This window comes from Miniopterus natalensis, chromosome 18, assembly GCF_054644295.1.
Source record: "Miniopterus natalensis isolate mMinNat1 chromosome 18, mMinNat1.hap1, whole genome shotgun sequence".
Taxonomy (NCBI): Eukaryota; Metazoa; Chordata; class Mammalia; order Chiroptera; family Miniopteridae; genus Miniopterus; species Miniopterus natalensis.
The window spans coordinates 39,937,237-39,961,499 of NC_142098.1; the positions used below are offsets into that span (position 1 = coordinate 39,937,237).

At 41.5% G+C, this 24,263-nt stretch overlaps 2 protein-coding genes across 5 annotated transcripts; both read right to left on the reverse strand.

Moving 5' to 3' along the window:
* Positions 1-6,340: 6,340 nt before the first annotated feature.
* On the reverse strand, positions 6,341-15,216 carry LOC107540437 (uncharacterized). The gene is made up of 5 exons (XM_016217198.2): positions 13,323-15,216; positions 11,572-11,741; positions 10,252-10,378; positions 9,872-9,964; positions 6,341-9,313 (listed from the first exon to the last, which is right to left on the reverse strand). Exons 2-5 carry the CDS (start codon positions 11,584-11,586, stop codon positions 7,560-7,562), a joined length of 1,989 nt encoding a protein of 662 aa, XP_016072684.2. The 5' UTR covers positions 11,587-11,741; positions 13,323-15,216; the 3' UTR covers positions 6,341-7,559.
* Positions 15,217-19,034: 3,818 nt separating this feature from the next.
* LOC107540447 (vomeronasal type-1 receptor 4-like) lies at positions 19,035-24,210 on the reverse strand. Of its 4 annotated transcripts, none has more exons than XM_016217216.2 (3): positions 23,542-24,210; positions 21,379-21,500; positions 19,035-20,482 (listed from the first exon to the last, which is right to left on the reverse strand). In XM_016217216.2, exon 3 carries the CDS (start codon positions 20,041-20,043, stop codon positions 19,147-19,149), a length of 897 nt encoding a protein of 298 aa, XP_016072702.2. In that variant the 5' UTR covers positions 20,044-20,482; positions 21,379-21,500; positions 23,542-24,210; the 3' UTR covers positions 19,035-19,146. The 4 variants fall into 4 exon arrangements, with proteins under 4 accessions (XP_016072702.2, XP_087683031.1, XP_016072701.2 ...); XM_087826905.1 differs by having other exon boundaries at positions 21,379-23,322; XM_016217215.2 differs by having other exon boundaries at positions 22,869-24,210.
* Positions 24,211-24,263: the final 53 nt, after the last annotated feature.

The window sequence follows — 24,263 nt, forward strand, 5'->3', positions numbered from 1 at the left end:
GGGGGCGGTGGGGGCATTTGCAGGCTCTGCCTGTTCCTACCCTGATCCCGGTTCCAGCTTCACCTTACCTTCTTGGGTCATACTGAGTCACACATCATGAACTTCTTTGGTGCCCTCTGAATGGTGGGAAGAAATGGACATAAGGGTATTATTTCTATGATTTTTTTGGCTTTTGCACCACAGCATATACCCTGGGGTAAGTGGAGGTGGGAAAGAGTACAAGGGGAGAGAAGAGAAAGAGTGATGGGGAATCTATAAAACTTAGACAAGAGGACATTAAGGGGGAAAACTTTGGTATTTCACCATTTAGTAAGACGTTTGCTGTGGGGTTTTTTGTAAGCTTTGCTTTATCAGACTACAGAAGTTTTTTTTCTATACTCAGCTCACTAAGAGTTTCTTTTTAAATCATGAATAGCTATTGCACTGTGTCAAATGAATTTCTGAATATATTAAGATGATCATCAGAGATGTAGGCGGGTGGAACAGACTGAGGGCTCTCAGAGGGAAGGCGGAGGTGGGGGAGTGGGTGGGGAGAGATTGGTCAAAGAACATGCATATATGCTTAACCTATGGGCACAGACATTGGTTCAGGGAAGGCCTGGGGTGGATGCGGGGTGGAGGGGTCAATGGGAGGAAAAAAGGGGACATCTGTAATACTGTCAACAATAAAGGTAAATTTTTAAAAAACTAATAAATGATTTGATCAAGTCAAAAAATCATATTATATTTATCCTTTCATTTACATCATCATAAATTATATTAATTTTTGAACGTTAGAGTACCCTTGCATTCCTAGAATAAACCACACTTGCTCATTATGTGTTTTATATATTTCTAATTAATCTCACTAGACTGATTTGGAATTTCTGCATTTATGTTTACGCAAGGATGAGTCTGTGCTTTTACTTTCCTCTAATGTCGTGTCAGGTTTTACATCAACTTATTATGGCCTCCTGAAAAGAGCTGGGAAGTGATTCCCCTGATTCTTTTCTCTGGTGTTATATCTTTATAAATGTTCGATAAATTTACCAGTGAAGCCAATTGGGCTTGGGGTTTTCTTTACCAGAAGGCTTTTAATAACAGGTTCTATTCCTTGAATAGTTATTAGAATCTTCAGATTTTCTATTTCTGTCCATTCTGATAAACTGTGACTTTCAAAGATCTATTATCTTTATGTTTATCTCTTATCCATCCCCCCTCCCCTTGGGCTTGTTATATTCCACATTTTAAAATAAAATAAAAATAATTCCAGCCAATTCAGCTCCCTTTCCCTTAATACCAGGAGAGCTTCATAGCTTCTGGATTCGGGCTGCTTGAAGAAGAGCTGCCCATTCATAGAGACACTGCAGTTCTCTAAATTTGCGCTTACTAGGACAGGGAGCTGGCAGGTCCAAGGCAGCAGCAAAAGATCCTGGCATGACTGGCTTTGGTGTCTCAAGGGCTAATGACAACGAAGTCATCAGAACCTGAGCTCCACCTTGTGGCTAAAACACTCAGCAAGGAAATGGAAGTCTTGCCTCAGCCCCAGCTCCAAGGCCTTGCTGGGAGGGAACCTCCAGGAGCGCTGGGTTAATCCCCATGAGCCTGCCCCCGAGTGATTTCTATGTGGCCCTGAACAGAAACTTTGTTCTGTTTAAATCCAGGAAGTCCCCTTCATCAAGAATGTACATTCCCGGGACAGGAGTCTGGAGATTTCTCCTGTTATCTCATCCCATCCTAAGAGTTACCACTGCTACTCGAGAAAGACAATCTGTGCAAATGTTTCCTAATCTTGGGACGCTGAGGATCGGCCAACGGGGTTTTTTTCCTCACAGTCCCACCTCATGTTTCTCCCAGCTCCAAACCCCATCTAGGTACCTGTTTCCCAAATGTTGATCTTCAACTGATGCTGCTCCATCAGGATTGCTTGGGAAGTATTTTTAGAACAAGGGTTGGGTTCACCAATAATACATCTGATAACTTAACATCCAAAAATATAAAGAACTTACAAAACTCAACACACACACACAAACGCACACAAAACAAACAATCCAACTTAAAAATGGGCAAATGACCTGAATAAACAATTCTCCAAAAAGGACACACAGGTGGCCAAGAGACATAGGAAATATGCTCACTAATCATCAGAGATGCAAATTGAAATCACAATGAGGTATCACCTCACACCTGTCAGAATGGCTACTGTAAATAAGTCAACAAACGACAAGTGCTGACGTGGGTGTGGAGAAAAGGGAGCCCTGTACTGCTGGGGGGAATGCAGCCCGGTACAGCCACTGTGGAAAACAGCATGGAGCTTCCTCAAAAAATTAAAAATGGAGCTGCCTTTTGATCCAGTGATCCCACTTCTGGGAATATATCCTAAGAATCCCGAAACAACAATCAGAAAATACCGATTTTGTGGAAAGTCTATAAACTAAAAATCACATTACTTTGCTGAGTAATTCTATACAAAGCTATACAAAACTTTCAGTATAGTTTTGACACCTGCAACCATGCTAATGTTTTGCATACAAAAAAAATAAATAATTAACATCAACAAGCATGGGTAGAAAATTCTAAAATAGAATATAAACAGAAAATAACTTAATTATATATTATTCATAACCACACCAAAGTGACTGTGGTCCCAAGTAATTTTCAACACAATATTTACTGTACACCCTAATATTTGGGGCAAAAAGAGTTTTAAGTGACTATTAACTCTAGTCATTAAGTTTTTCACAAAGTATGGATTAGCTACTCTAAGGGTTGAGAAAATAATATTTTTAGAATAATGGAAGAAAGATCTTGCCACTGTTGAAAAATAGAGTAACAGATATGGAGAGGGGGAGGCTAGAACAAATCCAAGGCGTTAGATTTAAATGAGCTTTCATATAGCTTTGAATAGAATTATCAGTGTGACTCATGGTTACATACATACATGTACACATACAAACATACATACACACAGATACATAGACGTGTGTTTCCCAGTTCTGCTCACTGAGACAGCCTAAAAAGCAATGACCTCAGTAGCAATGGGGATACCTAGCACCCTGATCTTTGTTTCTAAATACAGCTCTGCACCTTAAAAACCCAGGACTCCTTGGAGAAATCACTGATCCCAGCACTGGAGCAAGGAAAATAAAGGAGTCTGGACAATATTCTTGAACCAGAACGAAGTGCTCACCAAATGGTGGAACATCCAAAATACACAGAAGCCAAGTTGACAGGACTTGCATTGGGCCAAACCTGGGGAAATGTGACCTCAAAACAATGACAGCAAAGATAAACCAATGAATAAAATAACTCTTAAATCCATAGTGACATTAAAAAAAAACAAGCAAATTCATGGAGGAAAGAGAAAAGCCCTTCCTCACAGTAGAATACCAAATGTTAAACATTTACAGGATAGCTAGAAAATCACTATTTTGCAGTCATCATGGTAACAACTGAACCAGGTAAGAATAATCAGTGGTTGGTAAAACTAATGAAGGACTGATGAGGAACATGGCATTTACACAGTAAGTTTAGAGTGGAGAAACCAGGGAGGCCCAACACCCAACCAACTGACCACAGTTCATATCATCAGTAATAAGACAAACCAAAACCCTACGCCTCCTGATGTAACGCACTGAGGACACAATATCACTTACGTAGGACTCCTGCCAAAAATACATAACCTATCATTAGGAGACATCACACTGAAATGGAAGGATATGCTGTAACGTAAGTAAACTTTACTCTGCAAAATGGCAAAACCATTAAGGACATGGACAGGAACTGTTCCACATTAAAGGATGCTAAAGCAGCATGGCAATTACACACAACGTATGGATTTGAGTCCAGGGTTTTTTTATTATAAAGGATATTAACCCTCTGAGACAGCATGGGGGACTTGGAGAGCATTATGCTAAGTGAAATAAGCCAGTCAGAGAAAGACAAATATCAAATGATCTCACTTATATGTGGAGTCCAATGAACAAAATAAGCTGAACAAAATAGACCCAGAGACATTGAAGCATAAAATAGACTGACGTATATCAGAGGGAAGGGGGGCAGAGAGAGATTAACCAAAGAACTTATATGCATATATGAATAACCCTTGGACAGAGGCAACAGGGCAGTGACAGCCTGGGGAGGGGGTGGCAGTGGGGAGGGAGGTCAATGGGAGGAAAAAAGGGGACATCTGTAATGCTTTCAACAATAAAGATAAATTTTAAAAAGGATATTATTAGAGAATTGACAAACTGAATAAAATCTCTAAATTAGATAATAGTACTGTATAAAAGTTCTTGATTTTAATAGCTATACTGTGATTATGTTGGAGAATGTCCCTGTTCTTAGTAAATATACACTGTAAAGGCATCATGTTGAAATTCTCAAAAGGTTCAGAAAAACAAACAAAATAATATAGATGGATGGATAGACAATATAATAAAGCAAATGCAGTAAAATGTGAATTAGGGAATCTGAATGAAGGGTTCTTTGTGCTATTATCGCAACTTTTCAGTAATTTTGAAATCATTTCAAAACAGTTACATGTATTCATTGCATACCTATAAATACTATACTTATATACAAAACTCAAAAAGTGACAAAATTCAGGTTCCTTGATATTCGCAGGAAGAAAACACCTAGCCACTGCTGAAATAGTTGGTAACTTCATCTCTTGTTCTGGTCATGCCATTTATTTAAACACTTAGTCTCCAACCCCACAGTGGAAAGACATTTTTTTTTTTAAATATGTCTTTATCGATTTCAGAGAGAGGAAGGGAGAGGGAGAGAGAGAAACATCAATGATGAGAGTCATTGGCCAGCTGCCTCCTGCATGCCCCTGGTTGGGGATGGAGCCCACAACCCGGGCATGTGCCCTGACCAAAATCTAACGGCGATCTCCTGGATCCTAGGTCGATGCTCAACCGCTGAGCGACGCCCGGCTGGGCCAGACCTCTCTTTTGTTCATACTGAAAGCCCTTTGAAATATTTTTATCAACTTGGGACTCACATGCTTGTGACTTTTAATAAAAAGTTTTTCTCATATTTATTACTCATATAATTTACTCTGGTGTAAATTCTGATGCATCTGAAATTTGATTCTGCAATGAAAATATTGCAACATTTCTGTCTTGGGTAGTTTCTTTCCTGTATGAGTTTCTCTAATATAAAATCACGTACATTTCTGGAAGTTTTCACAAAATGGCTACATTCACAGTGATTGTCTTTCTGTTGCATAATTGTGCTATGACTTCTGTATGACCAGGAGCAGATGTATGAAATTCTCTTAAACCTCCTGTGTCACACTGAGGAGTCTGTAGTTGCTCGGATACTGGTGAAGTCCTTAACTGCTTGGGGACATTGGTGGCATCTGTACTCGATGAAGGCAGCCTGGGGGCATTTGGCAGTTGTCTGGGGGATCTGATTGTGATGAGTTACCGGAGGGGACACTTGGATGTGCATGGCAGTGCAAGGGAGTGGGTTAGTCTGGGGGCTCAGTTTGCGGCATAGGCCTGAGGGAGCTACAGATTACTCCTTGGGTAGTCAGTGTTTGGTGGCTGTGTCGGATGGTGATAATTTAAGTGTGATGAGCCGGGAGGTTCAGTAATTTGAGTCAACATGTTCAGATCATGGGAACAGGGTTTTGGGGGCTGTAATTCTCACAGCTGACAGAATTTAGTCTGTCCTAGCCAATCTTCTCCTCAAAGCCTGCTTTCAACTCTCCTTGGACCCCAAGCCATCCTCTTCTCTTACTCTTTCTATAAAAAAATGAAAATACTTTCAATAAAGGTAAACAAAATTTTAAAAACTACAACAGAATACACTTAGTATGTCTTTTCCGGTTATTGCCTATATCAATGTATCAACTCTTAGACCCAAAGTACCCTTTTAAACCCCAGCTAATGATAATAGAGCAGGACCGTGTGAACATGTCTCCTATGACAACTGGTGCAGTCTTAGGGTTATTAAAAGAGGCTAAACGAGGGACATTATGTGGCCATAGCAAAGGGGCCTCTCTTTCTGGTTCTGGTGTGCCCTTTTGTGAACATGTGGCTGCCAGCAGACTGGCAGGCTGGAGTTCCACTGGCCTTCACTTTAGTATTCCTCAATGATGAGTTCCATCTCTCCTCCAGCCTTCGGTGAGCTTCTCCACCATCAGTGGGACATATTTTGTGGATGGAGTGTGACATGTTGGAGCCCTTCTGTGAGCTCTGCCACTTGTAGGCTGCTCCCCATTCAAGTTACTTTGCCACTGGCAAGCTGCACAGCCACCTTTCTCCAGTGAAGTGTGAATCTAACTTTGGGACTAGAGAATCTCTTAGTTCTTTCCTTTTATAGTTTCTGAGTGATAATCAAATGACAATTTGTTTTTAAAAATTTATTATTCCAAAGGGCTGAAAAGAAATACCAGTTCTATTTACATATACCAGTAAACAGTAAGTATATATGTGTATGGTACTATGTTAGTCGTCTTCAATCTTAAGCCTAATTACTTCCCTTGCAATTTGTATGATATACAAAAATTTACCATGCTGACAATTTTTGGTGGATACTATACAAACTGGAACAATAATTTTGCGGTACACAACTTTATCTTGAGAAACCTGGAAATGAGTATATATGTGTTCTACAAAAATACTCAGAAATAAAGCAAATACATACATCCGCAAACTTTCTTAATTTACTGCTTTGACTATATAATATATCCAAACATAAACAAAGTGTTATTTTGCATGCTAAAGTTACCTGCCCTTCAAAACTGACTACTTTGTGGTACATTTTCTATAAATACATAATAATGTGAAAGAATTAGAATTTTTATTATAAAGTTATGTGTAAACAATATTTTCTGCCATCATTACACTATACTAATTCTCCTTAATAAATATTATCTGATGCACAGTAAGTTTGGACTTAATGCCAGAAGCATCCCTTATCACAAGTCTTCAGTCATCTGCATTCTTTGGTATGAAAACTCATTTGTATGGAAAGTATTCCAGGATTCATAACATCCATTAGATATTTCCTGTGAAAACTCAAAATTTTATGACCTATCAAAAACCTTTTGTACACTCAAAAGATTTCATTTGTGTGATATATAATTGGATTTTTCAAGAAATGATTTTGACTTTTCAACTCATTCACATTGCCTTTCTCTAATGAAATATGAGGCGAAGTTGGTGGCAGATAATTTTCCTATATTCACTGCATTTAAAAGATTTCTCTCCTGGGTAAGTTTTCTGAAACTTACTAAGGTCAAAAATAACAGAAAAATATCCTTTCACCACATTCATAGTGTCTCGTGTGAATTCTCTTGTATTCGGTGAGATTTGATACATCACTAACATCTTTCCAGCACTTAATGTGTTTCTTAGATTTCTTTTCTGTATGAATTTCTTCATGTTACGTGAGAAAGAACTTGGCAGAGAAAGTATTCCCACATTCATTACATTGATTTTTTCCCCTGCAGGATTTCTCTGATGGACACTGAGGTATGATTTCACAAAAAAGGCTTTCTCACACTGAGTACATTGATATGGTTTCTCTGTGTGACATCTCTGATGTCTAATGAGCTGTGACTTCTAGCTGAAGATTTGACCAGATGAAATGCATCCATACGGTTTCTCACCAGTATGGCATCGTTGATGGATAATAAGATGGCTTTTTTGGCGGAAAGCTTTTCCACATTCATTGCACCTATGTGGTTTCTCTCCCGTATGAATCAACTGATGTGTACTGAGCATTGCCATACTGCTAAAGGCTTTTTGGCATTCAAGACAAGCAAAGGGTTTCTCTCTTGTATGCGTTCTCTGATGTACAACGAGCACTGCCTTTCGTACAAAAGCTTTTCCACATTCACTGCATTCATAGGGTTTCTCTCCTGTATGAGTTCTCTGATGGACAATGAGATGTGACTTGTATATAAAAGCTTTTCTACACTCACTGCATGCATAAGGCCTCTCTCCTGTATGAATTCTTTGATGTGCTATGAAGGATGACTTATAACTAAAGGCTTTCCTACATTCCCTGCATTCAAAAGGCTTCTCTCCTGTATGAGTTCTTTGATGAACAATAAGCTGAGAGTTGTCTATAAAAGCTTTTCCACATTCACTGCATTCATAGGGCTTCTCCCCTGTATGAGTTCTCTGATGAACAATGAGATGTGACTTGTCTATAAAAGCTTTTCTACATTCACTGCATTCATAAGGCTTCTCTCCTGTATGAATTCTCTGATGAGTTATGAGGGATGACTTTTTATTGAAGGCTTTCCTACATTCCCTGCATTCATAAGGCCTCTCTCCTGTATGAGTCCTTCGATGAACAATAAGATGTGAGTTGTCTATAAAAGCTTTTCCACATTCACTGCATTCATATGGCTTCTCTCCCGTATGGATTCTCTGATGTCTTACAAGGTGTGACTTTTTGTTAAAAGATTTCCCACATTCCTTGCATTCATAAGGTTTTCTTCCTGTATGATTTCTCTCATGTACAATGAGCTGTGATGCATACACAAAAGCTTTTCCACATTCACAGCATTCATAACGTTTCTCTCCTGTGTGAATTCTCTGATGTGTTATGAGGTGTGAGTTTTTATTGAAGGCTTTTCCACATTCCCTGCACTCATAGGATTTTTCTCTTGTATGAATTCGCTGGTGAACAACAAGCTGAGACTTACTACAGAAGCCCTTTCCACATTCTCTACATCCATAGGGCTTATCTCCTGTATGAGTTCGTTGATGGATAATCAAGTTTGACTTCTGCATAAAACCTTTCCCACAATCACTACACTCAAAAGGTTTCTCTCCTGTGTGCATTTTGCAATGTAATCTGAGCTTTGTTTTCTCACTGTAAGCTTTTCCACATTCTCTGCATTTATAGGGTTTCTCTCCTGTATGAGTTCTCTGGTGTATTATGAGCTTTGACTTATACCTGAAAGATTTTGGACATTCACTACATTCATGTTTCCCTTCTGTGTGAATTCTGCGATGTCTTTTAGGATTTGTCACAAGGCTGAAAACCTCCAAATGTAAATTTGGTTCATAGTACTGAGCATGAATGTGAGAGTTTTCATGTAGAGTATGGAAAAATGATTTCCCAGAACCACTTAACTCATGAGAGCTCATGTCTGCATAGTTTTTACTCTGAAAATTTGAATCTGAATTTTGTTTCAAAGTTACTTCTCTTGCGATACACTTATAGGGTTTTTCTATAAATGGAACAAAGTTTTTGCTAAGAGAAAATATTTTCCCCAATGCATAGTTTTCATGATCTGTCTCCATAGGTTCATCCTTCTCAATGTCTTCCTGATACCAATCATAAACTTGCCACATTACTTCTAGGGAAAAACCAAACAAACAATGAATTCTACCCGTTATCATAAAATGGAGGGTGATGAAATCTCAAGTCAATATTCAAAGAGAATGAAGAAAGTGATATAGCAGGTGCACAATATAAGTCTGAGGCATTCAATAAAAGAAACAGTAACAGGTAATGCTCTGAAAAACATGGGTATCATCAAACTTTGCAACAAATCTAGGAATATTTGAAAGTGTAATATAAGAGGTATGTGAATATGTATAAGGGGTGGAGGAGGCTGGTTGTGTCTAAAGCTTCAATAGAACACTAAACAAATAAGGAAAGACCAGATGAAATAGGCAAAGATCTCACCCAGGGCAGATAAAAGGAGGTACACCTCCTAGGTGGCTAGAAAGAAAGAGTCATATATGGAAGGGCGGTAAGAGAAGCAGGCAACATTCATACAAAAGACCCCTTTTCACTCACTCTAAGTAACCTAAAGATTCAGAGATTATGAGAAAAAAAATTAAAATAACAAGGGTACCATACCAACTATTACTTTGCTTCCACTAAGTCCCATTGCTTTGGTTTCACTCACCTGGTCTAAAATGACTTGGAAATTCCCTCTCTACTATTCCTCGATCTCCTTTTTCCAAGTAGACCATTGCTTCTGACTTAGTAGCTTGATAACCTGTCAAAGAGTAATCACAGAGAACATGAGCTGTATTAGGGCCTGTGAGGAAAAGTCCTATTTCAGAGAATGTATAAATATCAGCAAAACAGAAACTTTTCATTTGGAAATAAAAGTATTGTCACTATCTGATCATAAAAAAAATAAGTTACATTTTAAAATAAGTTCTATATAAGTCCAAGTTCAAAATCACTGAGAATATCAGAGTACCCATAAATTGTAGCAATAGAAAAAAAAATAGGCAATTAATAGGCTTATGATGAGATATTTCGAAAAGTTGTCTTTACCCAATGACATTAGATTGCTATGATTTTCCAACATCACATCCCGGTAGAGATTCTTCTGAGCAGTGTCTAGTAGCTGCCACTCTTCCCAGGTGAAATGTACAGCCACATCACTGAATGACAATATGCCCTGTTATAACACAATCCTTTTTAGTTTGGAGTTAACATAATAAAATAAAATGTAAAATAACTTTAGGACATTCTGATTACTTATACTATGAAAATTCATAAATGTTTCTCTCTATTCTAGTTTTGATTTACACTTCTGAGCTAAATTCATTAAAAACTACCCTCCCTTTCTGCATTCTTCATTCACTTCTTCATTCATTCATTTCCCCAACATAAAACGTTAAAACGTTTAATTACCTAAAAATCATCTGAAACCCACCTTAGGGGCGTTGAATGTTACTTACTACATGTTTTGCAATTAAAACCAGAAATAAAGCATGGTCCCATGTCATACAGCTTCTGATCTATTTGGGTTCAAAGAACTGCAAATAATTCAGTGAGACAGGAGAAGAAGCTGATGAGAACAGGTGCTTAGATAACAGGCAGAAACTGATCTTGGAGCAAGTATACACATTTCCTGCAGACACTCGGTAGTCGCTGCAGTGTCGTTCACATACAAAAGTGAACATCTGAGGACGTTATGCTCAGAACTGCCTATTAGAAACTGTGCTACATATTAAATCATGATACTCACAAACAAACATAGAGTTCTATGTGCTGTGCATCATTCTAAACATTTTACAAATATTAACACAATGACCTATACAACAACCCTTATGTAAGTTCTATTATTACCTACTTTTGATAGGTAATAAGAGATTTAAAAACTTTTCTAGCTGTGCCTTTTTTATCTCCCATATTTCCTTAGGAAGATGACTGTTCACGGGGTCTACAATCTAGATGAGAAAAATGGAAGAGGAAGACCCATCAAAGACATTTCTTCACAATGTTCAGGAAATATTTACTGATCTCAAGGAATACATGTGCTTCCTCCAAATATACAAAGGAAATCCTGTAACATGTTTTTATTCTTTTGTAACGGTTTTCAGTATTACCACAGGAAAGTTTGCAAATCAGTTCTGGATCCTGCTGCTTATGGGGCAACGTTCTAATTATTAGGACTTTGCAGGACCCTAAGACATGCAGATAAATCTCCCTTCCTGATGGCTACTCTGAATCATTTATTCCGTCTCCCAATCAAGCATGTCTCTCCCAGCCACAAGGTGTCTAAATATATTGTTCTCTTTGATTGTACATATTTTTATAAACTTCCAAAAATCTACTAGATAACAAATTGGAAAATAACAAGCTCACCTGGGACTTAGTCATTTCAGCAGCTTTCAGGATATGGCCACCACTTTTAGTATCTTTCCTGAAATCCTGATACTGGTGTTTTATCCAGGGTAGCCTCCACAAGGAATAATTTCTGGACTTAAGATCTTTTTTTCGTTTACACAAGCTGCCTCATTCTAGGAAGCCAGCATCTATGTAGTCAAGGAAAGATTTGTTTGGCGTAAAAATAATAATAAAAGCAAGTTCCTACATAAGCAAGGAACTGTTTTTAGTACATTTTCTCACTTAACCCTCACAACAACCCTCTGAGGTACAGACTATAATTATTCCACTTCAGAGAAAACCAAGAAAGAAAAGGTCAAGCATCTAGCTGAAAGCCACACAACTAGTAACTCATGGAGCAAGGATAAAGCACAAACCCTTATAATCAATAAATCCTCTGATTCCAGGGTGAATAACAAGAATCATCCTTCATCTTAACCAACTTTTAAAAATTGGGAAAATATCTAGAACAACTATTTTCAGACACAGAAAGCAGAGAAAAGAAAAAACAAAAACAAGGTAAGACCCTTGCTGCAGCTCAATACCTGGAGAGATTTTCCAGGCCATAACATAGGGAGAAGTAACAACCCCCCCCCCCAAAGTCTGGCAGTCTTGCTGAGTTAATGACACAGAATTCAAAGTCTGAGAAAGCAAAGATGGTAAGTTTGCCAGGCAGTACATTAGGACAGAGAGAGAGGGAAAGAGGGGCTGAGAGAGGAAGGAAAGAAGGAATGGAGGAAGGGGGAGGGAGAGAAAAAAGGAGGGGGAGAGAGAAAAGGAGGGAGGGAGAGAGAGAGAAACAAAAACTCATTCTTGAGATGAGCAGAGGATTCCCTTAAGTCTCTGGATAACTACTAATTAACTGTGAGGAAACGACCAAGGCTACCAGAAAGGAGCAGGCATAACAATTCCTGGAGCTCACACAAGATCAGGAATAGTCTGTGTTCTCACTAGTCAGGGTGAAAAGACCTCCTAATACACAGGGGCTATAAATAGAGCTCTCAGCAGAGTATTGCCTCAGTACCAGGGACAAAGTAACCCTAAACAAAAGGCTGTTTTGGCCTCGCCTAACAAAGCTAAAAGAAAGCCTCCAAAGAATCAAACTGAGCTGCAAAAATGTTCTTCACAGGAGCAATGATCTTGCTCCCTGGCATATGTCATCATTTGGCTGAAATAAACTCATAAAAATTCAAAAAAGAAAGAATCAAACAGTTTCAAAGTAACTTAACTATGACCCAGAGCTAAGCTCAAAAGCAGTTAAAAAAAAAAAGAGGAAATCCCACAAACAACAATGTAAAACTGACAATATCTGATATCCAATCAAAAATTACCAGACATGCCAGCCCTGGCCAGAAAGCTCAGTTGGAGTGTTGTCCCAATACGCCAAGGTTGCAGGTTCGATCTCTCGTCAGAGCATATACAAGAAGCAACCAATGAATGCATAAAAAAGTGCAACAACAAGTCAATGTCTGTCTCTGTCTGTCCTTTAGTCTCTCTCTCTCAAAAATCAATTTAAAAAAAATATTTTTAAAAGTTACCAGACATGCAAAGAAGCAAAAGAACTTAAGAAAACAGACCTAGATTTTAAGGACAATATGAGAAAGAAATTTATAGGCCAATCTCATTTGTGAACTTGGCTACAAAAACCCTAAATAAAATATTAGGAAACCATATCCACTGAGCCACACTGGCCAGGGAAACATTACAGTTTTCTTATAGCAAAAGGATACAGATCATTACCAGTCTAATTGAGAAACACAAGTAGAGTTAAGGTTTGCAAGGATTCCAAACCAGAAGCTTCCACGGTCTTTTCCCCTTGTTGTCAGGGCACATTTCTCATCCAGCATATCTGTGTGTAACAATATGCAGGGTACTGCCAACCAAAGAAGCTCACTTGAGCTTCAAATGTCTATAGTTTTTAATAAGAGTTTCATTAGGTAAACACAATTAAATAATCACTGCCCATGAGACTCATCCTCCAGCCACCCCTACCGTCCTGGAGGTTGAACTGATATTACCTGGCTCAGAGCCCCAACCCTCTAATCACCGTGATTGGTGTTTTTGGCATAATCAGCCCCATCCTGAGTCATCTTACCAACATAAACTATCCACACACCCACCACGTCACCCCGTTAGCACAAACTATCAGGGCCCATTATGAATAACATAGATACTCCTATCACTCGGAACATTCCCACAATTTAGAGGCTACCTCCCAAGAGCTGGGGATGAAGGGCAGCCAACTGTTTAATACAAAATAAGTAACAAAAGACTACCATTCCAAATATGTGACCATTTTCTAAAAATCAGTAAAAAACAAATTTCTCAGGTTTAAAATTGGCCGATGAACACATAAAAAAAATGACCAACCATGTTAGTAATGAGAGCAGTATATACGGGGACCACAGTGAGATGCCTTTAATACCCATAAGACGGTCAACAAGCCAAAATTGGGCTATCATTTTAGAAACAAACAGAAGGATAATATACCGACTGTCGCTAAAGATGTAGAAAAACCTGACACACTGTATGTGGAAGCGTTATGTAATGGCACGTTATTGGGTACGTTTGGTAAAACTAAATCAGAAGCCTTTGAAATATGCATTTAATCTGACCTATTTTTATAAGTTATAAAAAAAATATTCAGCCTTAGTCAGCATTGCTCTAATAAAAAAATTAGAGATCTCTATTTAATATCAAGCATAAACTCATATAGAGAGTATATAATATATATAATAAAAATAAGTTAATAGAGTTGTTTGGAACATCAGCCCTTGCACCAGAAGGATGCCGGTTCAATTCCTAGTTAGGGCACATACCTAGGTTGTGGGTTCAATCCCCATTCGGGGCATGTGCAGGAGGCAAGTGATCTATGTATCTCTCTTACATTGATGTTTCTCTCTCACTCCCTTCCTCCCCCTCTCTAAAGTCAATTTTTAAAAACCCATAATATATAATTCAGTTTAAAAATATATTTCAAACCATTACAGGTGGCTAACAGTTAATAAATTGAAGGTGATTTTTATTCTCTTTTTACTGATGACAAGCATATAATAATATTGTGATAAAAAAAATTAGAGATCTCTTTTTAATATCAAGCATAAACTCAGATAGAAAATATTTGTAATATATATAATAAAAATGTTAATAGAATTATTTCAAATAGAAAAACTCCCATTTTAAAGGTATATATTTGGGTAGCTTTTTGTCAAGTACCTACCTGTAATAACAGACTTACTATTGTGTGCCCCAAATTCACGTGTTGCAACACTAATCCTCAGTTTGACGTTCTTTAGAAATGGGCCTTTGCGAGGAAACCAGGGTTAGCCGAGGTCCTGCAGGTCGGGCTCCCGGGGTATCATTTGCTCCAGTGGGGAAACTGCGACTTAACTCGGGACCTCACCCGCGCTCACACAGACAAGCAGCAGAGTCGACGCGACGCGCAAGAACTAGCGTGACGCCAAGCACCTGAACACACGTGCGGCCAGCGGCTGACACACTGAAGAATTTGCGGCCCTATCGCCACAATTCGCGGATCTAAAGGGCGGGTCTAAAGGTGGCCACTCTGCTGCCCTGTCGACTCTTCCGTTTGCTTGAGGGTCTCCGGTATAAAACGCTGGGACACAGCACCCCCGAATTTCGCACGGCGCCCGAACGCCCGCCCACCGGGGGCCTCCCCCCGCCCCACCCCCGCAACCCGCCCCGCGGGCCCCCGCACTGCTCCCGCAGCTGCCCGCACACCGCAGTCCCCACGGACCCGGCCCCTCGCGAGAATCCTAGGTGACCGACCCCCACCGCCACCCTCGTCGACCACACGCGCCGGGCCCCCGGCTCAGTGACTGTCCCGAGGTCTCTCTGCACCGCCCGCGGCCGACCTGTCACTGTCCTCGGGAAGGTCCTCTCGTCAGCCCGCTGCCCTAAAACTGATGCCGGGCCAGCCGCCCCCTGCGACCCCAAGGCTTACGAGACCGCCTTAAAGAGCACCCCACGCCCACCCGCGCCCCCGAATGCCCGCCACCAGCCCCATCGCACGTCGCGGAGTTCCTGCGGCGCGGGCTTGCCCAGACGCCCGCGGAAATCCTCCGCGACTTCAAGCGGGAACAGCGACCTCACCTGGGGAAGCCGAGCTCCACACGCCACTTCCGCTTCCCTTCCCCCGCTCGGCCGGTCCGCGCTCCGTCCTATTATTACGCAGACTCTGTAGAACTCTGGAAGCAAGCGACCTACCTACCAGCGTCGACCGCGGTCCCGGTGGGAAATGCACTCTGGGCAAGATGGCGGCGCACCGTTGCATTAAGCTAGGTGGAGAGCAGCTATCATCAGTAGGGCGCCGCCATCTTGGATTGAGCTCCGTACGGAGAGCCAGATAGCCAATCCAGGCGACCGGATTCCGCCGACCGACCGGGCCGAAAAAGAACAGGCTCAACCGATACTTTCTCTTCACTTCCAAGACCTCTCTCCTTCGGTTCTTCTACTTGCACACCGGCGCGCATGCTTAATAAGCATTTCACTACTCTTCGGCCGAAGTCTTTTGACCGGACCAGAGAGGTAAACCAATCACAGCTCAGGCCTCGGCAGAAAATGGCCGCGCCCACGCTGTCTCCTAGCGCTTTTGAAAACTGCAGGACGGACGCGGCCATATTGGAAACGTTCGGGTCCGTACAATAACGGAAGGGCTGGGAGCAGAGTTGGGAAACGTTTCCAGGGAAAATACCGGTAACCCGTTGGGGAAAAAAATGAGGATTAGGAGACTAGAACTGGGTGTGGAGCAGAGGTGGTAGGAGGAGCGCGTGTGCATGTGTGCTTCGTTTTGAGAGACAGGGTTTAAGGGGGCGGCGGCAAGAATTATGGTAACCTCAGTGCACGATGAGAAAAGATTACCTGCGTCTTGTGTTACAAGATAAACTGAGATACATAAAATTAAAAAAAAAGATTCTGTGTATCCTGAAGAGTCACAACCCGCCCAGGCACTTGTTTCTGTGACTATTGTTAAGGAGAGGTCAGCTTTTTCCCTGGGCATAATTATCCCATCAGAATAATTGAATGTCAGGCTCTTATCGACCGCTTGGTAGTGGCATCTCTGTTGTAAGTCAGCTGTCCATCTCTCTCTGGCTCTGATCTAAAATGTTCTGCTTAATTGATCTGTTCTTTATTTCTAGGCCAACAAAGCAAGACCTTGACCATATTCTTTTAATACAAGAGTATCTTGGTTCTTTTCGCCCTTTATATTTGCGAATAAATTTTAACTTACCTTGCCAGCTTATGCCAGGGAAAAAAAAGTGGCTGGAATTTGTTAATAGGATGCACTGAATCTATAAGTCATTTTGCATAACGACAGCTTTACAATATGAAGTCTTAAAATCCATGAACACTGTGTATCGCTCCAGTTATTTAGATCTTCTTTAATGTCTCTGAATAAAGTTGATGTTTCTCATAAAAAATCTAGTAAATTTTTATTAGATTCATTTCATTATACTTGATATTTTCAATGTGCTTGTAATTGGTATTTTATAATTTCATTGTTTCACTCTTTGTTGGTGGTTGAAAACCAGTTGACTTATATATTGATAGGATACCAAGCACACTGGATAAACTTATTAATTCTAATAGTTTTTGTTTCATTGTATTGTACATTTTTAAAACCTTGTATTTTCCCACTGCCTCAAAAATCCCCACAAACAAGCTCAGAGGGTACCAACCAGGCAATGAATGTAATAAGGTTGACACCTGCAACAAGTTCCTTTGGTGAAACATCATACTTTCTTTTATTTCCTTAAAGATAACTTATTTTAGTTCCTTGAACATATTCATAATAGCTGATTTAAAGTATTTGTGTAGTAAGCCTGACATACATGACCCCTAAAGGACAGTTTCTATGAACCGCTTTTTTTCCTATGAGCCAAACTTTTCTGATTCTGTATGTATCACAAATTTTTGTTGGGGCTAGATATTTCAGACATTATAATGTTACTGTGTTGGGTATCAGATTCCCCCTCTCCTCAGGGTTTGTTGCTATTGCTCTTGTGTTATTGCAGTTAGTAACATTCCTGGACTAATTCTTTACATTTTGTTTTCCTGTAATGTGTGGTCACTGACAACTCTTCTTGGTTAGTTGATCAGAAATTGTCTTAGTCACCTTGAGTCGGTAAGTCTTCTACCCTTTGCCAAGGGTTATGTTGTGTATGTGTTGAGGCCCTACTTCAATGATCAGGTGCTTTACAAATCTGCTTTAGCCGTCTGTTCCTGAAGAAGGATTTCACCAAAAGGCGAATTATTGATGCCCTTCAGGTATTTCCTTAGCAGGTACAAATCCCTGTGTATGTGTGTGGCCTTCTAGATCCTTAGGAATATGTCAGCGTGTTTAATAGCTCCTTGTGAACATCTTGCTCTTCAGATATTCCTTTTAAAATTTTTGGCTGGCCTAGTATTTTCACCAGTTCATGCTATAGCTTTAAGCTACTGCAAGGTTAAAAAATTAAAACTGATAGTTTTTGACAAATGGTTTTTGTGGCTACTGTAGTTGTAAGGCTGCCATTTTTCCATGGAGAGTGCAGAGCTAAGGAGAGAGGGATGGGAGTAAATAGTGAAAACTATATATCCTCCACAGTTTTTACTTTTTCATGACTAAATGCTCTTCAGAGTGTTATAAGCTTTTGGTTACTTTCTGGAGGTGTAAAAAAAGTTGACTTTGAAAATTTTGCCAGTATTTATGTTGCTTTTATGGAAGAGCAGATTTACAGAGGCACTCAATATGCTATTTTGGAAGTCCTACCTTATTCTCTCGTTTACTTTCACACAATAATCTAATAGGAGACAATCTATTAATTTTACAAGTAAATACCCTAAGTCAACAGTAATTAAACTGCTTCCCATGAGTTATAGTTGTTATTGGCACACAAAGCCATTACTGTTTACTTATATACAATACTGCATCCAATTTAATAATTACCCTAATAAGCCATTACAAATTCTGATGTGACCCTAGCCCGTTTGGCTTAGTGGCTAGAGCTTCAGCCCATGGACTGAAGGGTCCCAAGTTCGATTCCAGCCAAGGGCATGTACCTCGCTTGCAGGTTCAATCCCCGGCCTTGGTCGGGGTGCGTGATTGAGGCAACCAATTGATGCGTCTCTCTCACATTGATGTTTCTCTCTCTCTCTCTCTCTCTCTTTCTGCCCTCCCCCCTTCCACTCTCTCTGAAAAGCAATGGAAAAAATATCCTCAAGTGGGGATTAAAAAAAAATTCTGATGTGTCCCGAAATTATTTCTGTCCAGCTTCATTCCATGCTTCCATCAAATATTTCAAAGAAAAAAAATCACAAAGCATCAAAATAATTATAACACTTATGTAGCATTGTGTTTATTTGATTGTCTGCCTTCTGAAAGCCTCTACACGTTTAAGTCAGTGTCATACAAATATCGGTATCTCGGTCATATGTCTTGTGTTCTGTACACAAGATATATCCTTGTTTGAATCAGTGAATAACTAGACTCTTAGAAGAGAAGAGAAGCTCATGAATGGGACCACTAGTAACTCGGGATGATCTTTTCACCATTTAAGAGCAGAATCTTGATGTTTGGGAATATCGAAGCAGCAATATCAGGGGGTTCAGTGTAGGATAACATGCTGCCAGAAAGGAGGAAGCGTACGGAAGCCAGGTGTGAGATGTGAAAAAGACAACATTATAAAATGTAACAATAGAATTGGTGAGGTAAAACAAAATGAAGGTGCTTGCTAGAAGCAGGATGGTTTGGGTGGCTTTTGACTCAGGGGAAAGTCTGTGGGCATTTCTGAGGGTGTGAACATGCCTCACTCTCTGGTGATGTCTACAGAGAAGAAGTACCATGTAAACGCTGGTCCCAATCATAAGTCCCATGAACACAGCATCTGATACAGTCATTACAATTATGTGTCTTGTAATAGTAACAGGTGAAGGAATTTCAGAAAAGCACAGTCCATGACTTTGTATATTGCTATAATTGTGACTCCGCCAAGGAGCCTCTAAATTTGTAGGAATGAAGATGTTTATCAACAGGTTGGAGATCCAACACAGAAAGCAGGAAGAACCAGTGCTCCTCAAAGCTCTGTCTTTGAGCCCCATCCACCCAGCAGTTCTGGAGCTGATGGTGATTGCCTGAAAAGTGCTCAAGAGGCAAGTGGTGCAGAGAGAAAGGCCTCGGGCCACTCTGTGGATATAAAAGACAAGTTTACACCCAGTGTTGTCCAGGATGTGTGTCACTCCCCAGATATATAGTATCTGGGGGATCCCCTTGACGAGAAGAACCAAGAAGTTGGCCACAACCATGTTGGTGAAAATCAAGTTTACGGGCCTGAGTGCACGGCCAGGGCAGAATGTGGAAGCATAGGTCAAGAGAAGAAAGGCATTCCCCAGGACCCCGATCCCAGTCTGCACCAGGAAAATTAGCTTCAGGACCAAGTCACCAAAAGTCATTCTCAGAGGATTACAGGAAAAAAGCAGTTCAGAAAAAAAGCCTGAAGGTCACAGTCAAAACTCAGTGTGGCAGGATTAGTCCTGGATTTGCTCCAATATTCCCAATTCTGATAGGGACTCAGGCCCTCAGAACTCCCCTTTCTGAGAAAAAATTAATTTTCTTGGGAGGGGACTCCACATCAGTGAGCATAAAATTACCACTCAGAGTAGTCCTCCAGTCTCATTTTTGTGTATGCTCACACAGCCATGCAAAATGGTCCGTTACTTACTCTGTGTCCCAAATCCTTTAGTGTGCGCATTCAGGACACAGTCTCCAAGGTAAAGCCTTATCTTTAACTTCAAAGAGTGTTCTTAAACATCTGTACGCCACAACAGGTTGTCAGTCCTCAGATACATGAAGATTAATTGACCTGGATCCTTGTTCCTAAGGACTCAGAGCCTGGTATGGGAGATACATATATAAAACCTAATATGAATAAAATATAAATCATGTCATGTACAAAGGATATAAATGGTATCATGGAAACATGTACTTGGGATTCTAGCACTTAGTGGTGATATATAGAAATTTTCATTTTTATTTTAAGTTACTAAATTGTTCTTCTAAATTATGAGATTAACATGTATACCACAGGAATAAAATAATACAACCATCTATGGAGAAAAGAGTTATTCTGTATCCCCTACCTCTCATTTCTAGTCTTACTCCTCTGTTCCCTGAAATAACCTTTCATCTCAGGTGGGCAGTCCTCCACAATATCCTTCCTATTCTTACAAAATGTATGTGTGTTAGTAATCAGTAATAAATATAGGGTTGTTTTGGCAATGAGTAATAAATACAAGATTAAGCATGCTGCTTGTGTTTAGAAATTGAAAGCATTCTTCCTTATAAAACAGGGGCCAAGAATAAAATCATACTGGAAACATGGCATTAAGAAAATTGTATACACGGCCATGTGAGACATATCCCAGGCATGCAAGGACAGAGATTTTATTAAGAAATGTCACCATAGTCTGGCCAGCGTGGCTCAGCGGTTGAGCATCAACCTATGATCCAAGAGATTGTGGTTTGATTCCTGGTCAGGGCACATGCCGGGGGTTTGGGCTCAATCCCCAGTAGGGGGCATGCAGGAGGCAGCCGATCAATGACTCTCTCACCATTGATGTTTCTCTCTCTCTCCCTCTCCCTTCCTCTCTCTGAAATAAATTTTTAAAAAACATTTAAAAAAAGAAAGAAAAGAAAGCAACTGAGCCTGGAGAAGCGAAGTCAAACATCTGGCTAGAATCTGGGGCTAGTTAGATCTACCTGCAAATTAGTTTTATTACCTACCATACCTCTGCATTTTGTGATCCACTCATGTCTTCCTTCTCATGTTTCCCCTTCAGCACAAATTGTAACAAGACCCATCTGCTTGTCTGTCAGGAGGAGATTTTCTGTAGAGTAACAATGTTGGCTCCTGTGAGAAAGAAAGACAGCATTGCTTAGCTCCTGCAAAACACACACACAAACCTCTCACACTGACCTTACTCAACAGGCCCACCTTCCTTTTCCACAGCACTGAGGCAGTGCAGGGTTAGAGACTCCAAAATGTGAGAGAGAATCACACAATCGGGTCATGGATCAAATCCGGGCTGGGCGAGCTGGAAAGGCGCTATGTGGGTCTGCTATACCACCTCCCACCCAATTCCAGCCCTGCTCCAGGCTCAGTGAAATGTGCCCTACAACCTGTGCTCACAAAGCAACGTGGACTATATAACCTGTGCTTTGTGCGACCAGGAACATAAGGATGTGAACAGTGAAAATGCACTGAGGCTCTGGCCCTGCACCAGGCACTGGTCACACCGAGATGGGGTGAATTTGATGACAGTTGCTGCCAGCTGCATGTCTACCTGGCTGCAAAGTCGGGGCTCTAGAATCAGGCAGAAGAGACCGTCATGACTACCGTATGCTAGAAACTTGGGTGCTGGCAGTGTCACCCTCTCTAATAGTCCCTCTATCTAGGATTCAGAGTGACTCTGTTCTCCTATGGCTGGCTCACGGGTTGGGAAGCTGAGACCCACTGTCAGGAGGTCCCATCCCCCGGCTTGTAGGAGGCAGAGTTAAGGATTGAAAAAGGCTGCTCCTGGCTCCACAGGCTGGACTCTTAACTAAGTATTGCTTTTAAATGGTGCCTTTCAATGAAAAAAGAAAGCACGCAACGTGATAAGCCCACCAGGGTCTGCTTCTCCAGCTCCACCCAAGTTCTGAAACCCGTGAGGACAACCATGGGCGCGCAGAGAACAGGGGCAGCTAGACATCACACTGATCAAGTGCTCTGAGTCCAGTTCTCAATGGGTTGGGCCAATAGAAAGCCTCATCCTGCCCGGCCAGCATGGCTCAGTGGTTGCTGACCCACGAGCCAGGAGCTCACGGCTAGATTCTCGGTCGGGGCACATGCCTGGGCTGCGGGCTCGATCCCCAGTGCGGGCAGAAGGGACCGGCCAACCAATGGCTCGCTCATCACTGATGTTTCTCTCCTTCTCTCTCTCAAATTAATAAAAACATTAAATAAATAAAAGTAGATATACTGTTTAAAAAAGAAAAGAAACCCAAATGCCCACTCTTAAAGAGAAGAGCAACCCTTTCCCTCAGGCTGGCCTCCCCCCTGCCTGCTGTGGAGCCCCTAATGTGACTCGGGTTTCAGCCCAGAAAGAGGGCCCGGGCCGAGGCGCAGCTGTCCAAGGACTCAGGAGAAAACGTCTGTCCCAGCCAGTTCCTCAGCTGCCCTCTCTCTTGGACACGCTCCCAAACCGTATCCGAGTCTGAGCCACAATGAAGCACTCACCGGGGTTGGTCCCTGTCACCGGATCTGGCAGCAGGACTGTGGCCATCCGTATAAAAGTGCTGTGAAAAGCCGCAGTTATGTGTCCTGGGGTCCCCTGAGCTCATCTCCCCCGAGAACTGCAATTACCCCGTCACCTGCAAGGCACTGACGCCTTCTGCAAAGGGACAGTGGTGCATCTGCGAAGAAGCTGTAAATGTCAGTCCCCAGACAAATTAGCACCAGCAGTTCCTGGGGGTTATTAAGACGTGAGCTAATTAACAGCCGGCACAGCTGAGAGAAAAACTTCCCTGAAAAACTTTTGCTCTTCAGTGAATTCTGTGTCCCGGGGGCCTGGGAGAGACAGCGTGTTCCCAGCTCCGCCTGGACAGTCCCGCGAGGCTCTGCAAAGTGGATCCCCATCTCCAGGTCCTGCTCCCACGCGGGGGCACGGGGATAAGACCTGTCACATTCATGCCTGGCACGGAGTCCGGATGTTTCGTTGTTAAGGGCACGAGCTCAGCTTGAGGCAGGGGGTCACCAAGATACTGGGAAGGCTCCCACACAGTGTTACCCTCACATTCCTCTAGGAGCCCTGGGCATGCCTGCCCACCTCCCAGGCCATTCCCAACCTTGCCTTCCGAGCTCACTGCCCTGGGGCCACCACAGCATGCTCAACAAAAGCGGCTCCACTTACCATCACTGAAAGCAGCGCGGCCCCAGTTCCTGAGTCCTCCTGAGTAATGATGCGATTCGATTCGTTTAGTTCCATCTCCCCTCTTTGCTTCCACAGCCCAGGACTGACCATAGATTTTCCTAGATGTTTCTTCTTGTATTCTGTGTATTTTTATGTTCTTTAAAATGCTTTATTTCTACTTGCAGCAGGTCTCCCAGGGTAGGAGTGCCTCAGGAACGAACAGCTTTTTTAAAAATGCTTTTACTGATTTTAGAGAATGAGGAAGGAACAGGGAGAAACATCCATCGGCTGCCTCCTGCACGCCCCCGACTGGGATCGAGCCTGCAACCCTGGCATGTGCCCTGACTGGGAATCGAACCAGCAGCCTCTTGGTGCATTCTGTAGGCAGTGCTCAGCCAACCAAGCCACACTAAATATGATGTCAGCTGGGCCCTGGCTGGTGCTGCTCAGTGGCTACGGCACTGGCCCGTGCACTGAAGGGTCACAGGTTTGATTCCAGGTCAAGAGCACGTACCTGGACTGCAGGCTTGATCCCTGTCTGTCTCTTCCCCCCTTTCCCTCCCTTCTACCCTTTCTAAAAAAAAAAATCAATGGAAAAAATATCCTCAGGTGAGGATATTTTTGCTTAACAACAAAAATGATGTCAGCTGGAACATTTTGGTAGCTATATCTATTAAGTCAAAGAAAATATTTACACCTGTTTTGCTAAGCATTATTTTCAT

What these genes read in the sequence shown, in the direction of transcription:
- LOC107540437 (XM_016217198.2), bottom strand. An exon ending in TAGCAATCTAATGTCATTGG is followed by an intron (nt 9,965 to 10,251) that starts GTAAAGACAACT and finishes ACTCTTTGACAG; the next exon opens with GTTATCAAGCTACTAAGTCA. An exon ending in TCCAAGTCATTTTAGACCAG is followed by an intron (nt 9,314 to 9,871) that starts GTGAGTGAAACC and finishes GTTTTTCCCTAG; the next exon opens with AAGTAATGTGGCAAGTTTAT.
- LOC107540447 (XM_016217216.2), bottom strand. Translation starts at nt 20,043, where the DNA reads ATGACTTTTGGTGACTTGGTCCTGAAGCTAATTTTCCTGGTGCAGACT.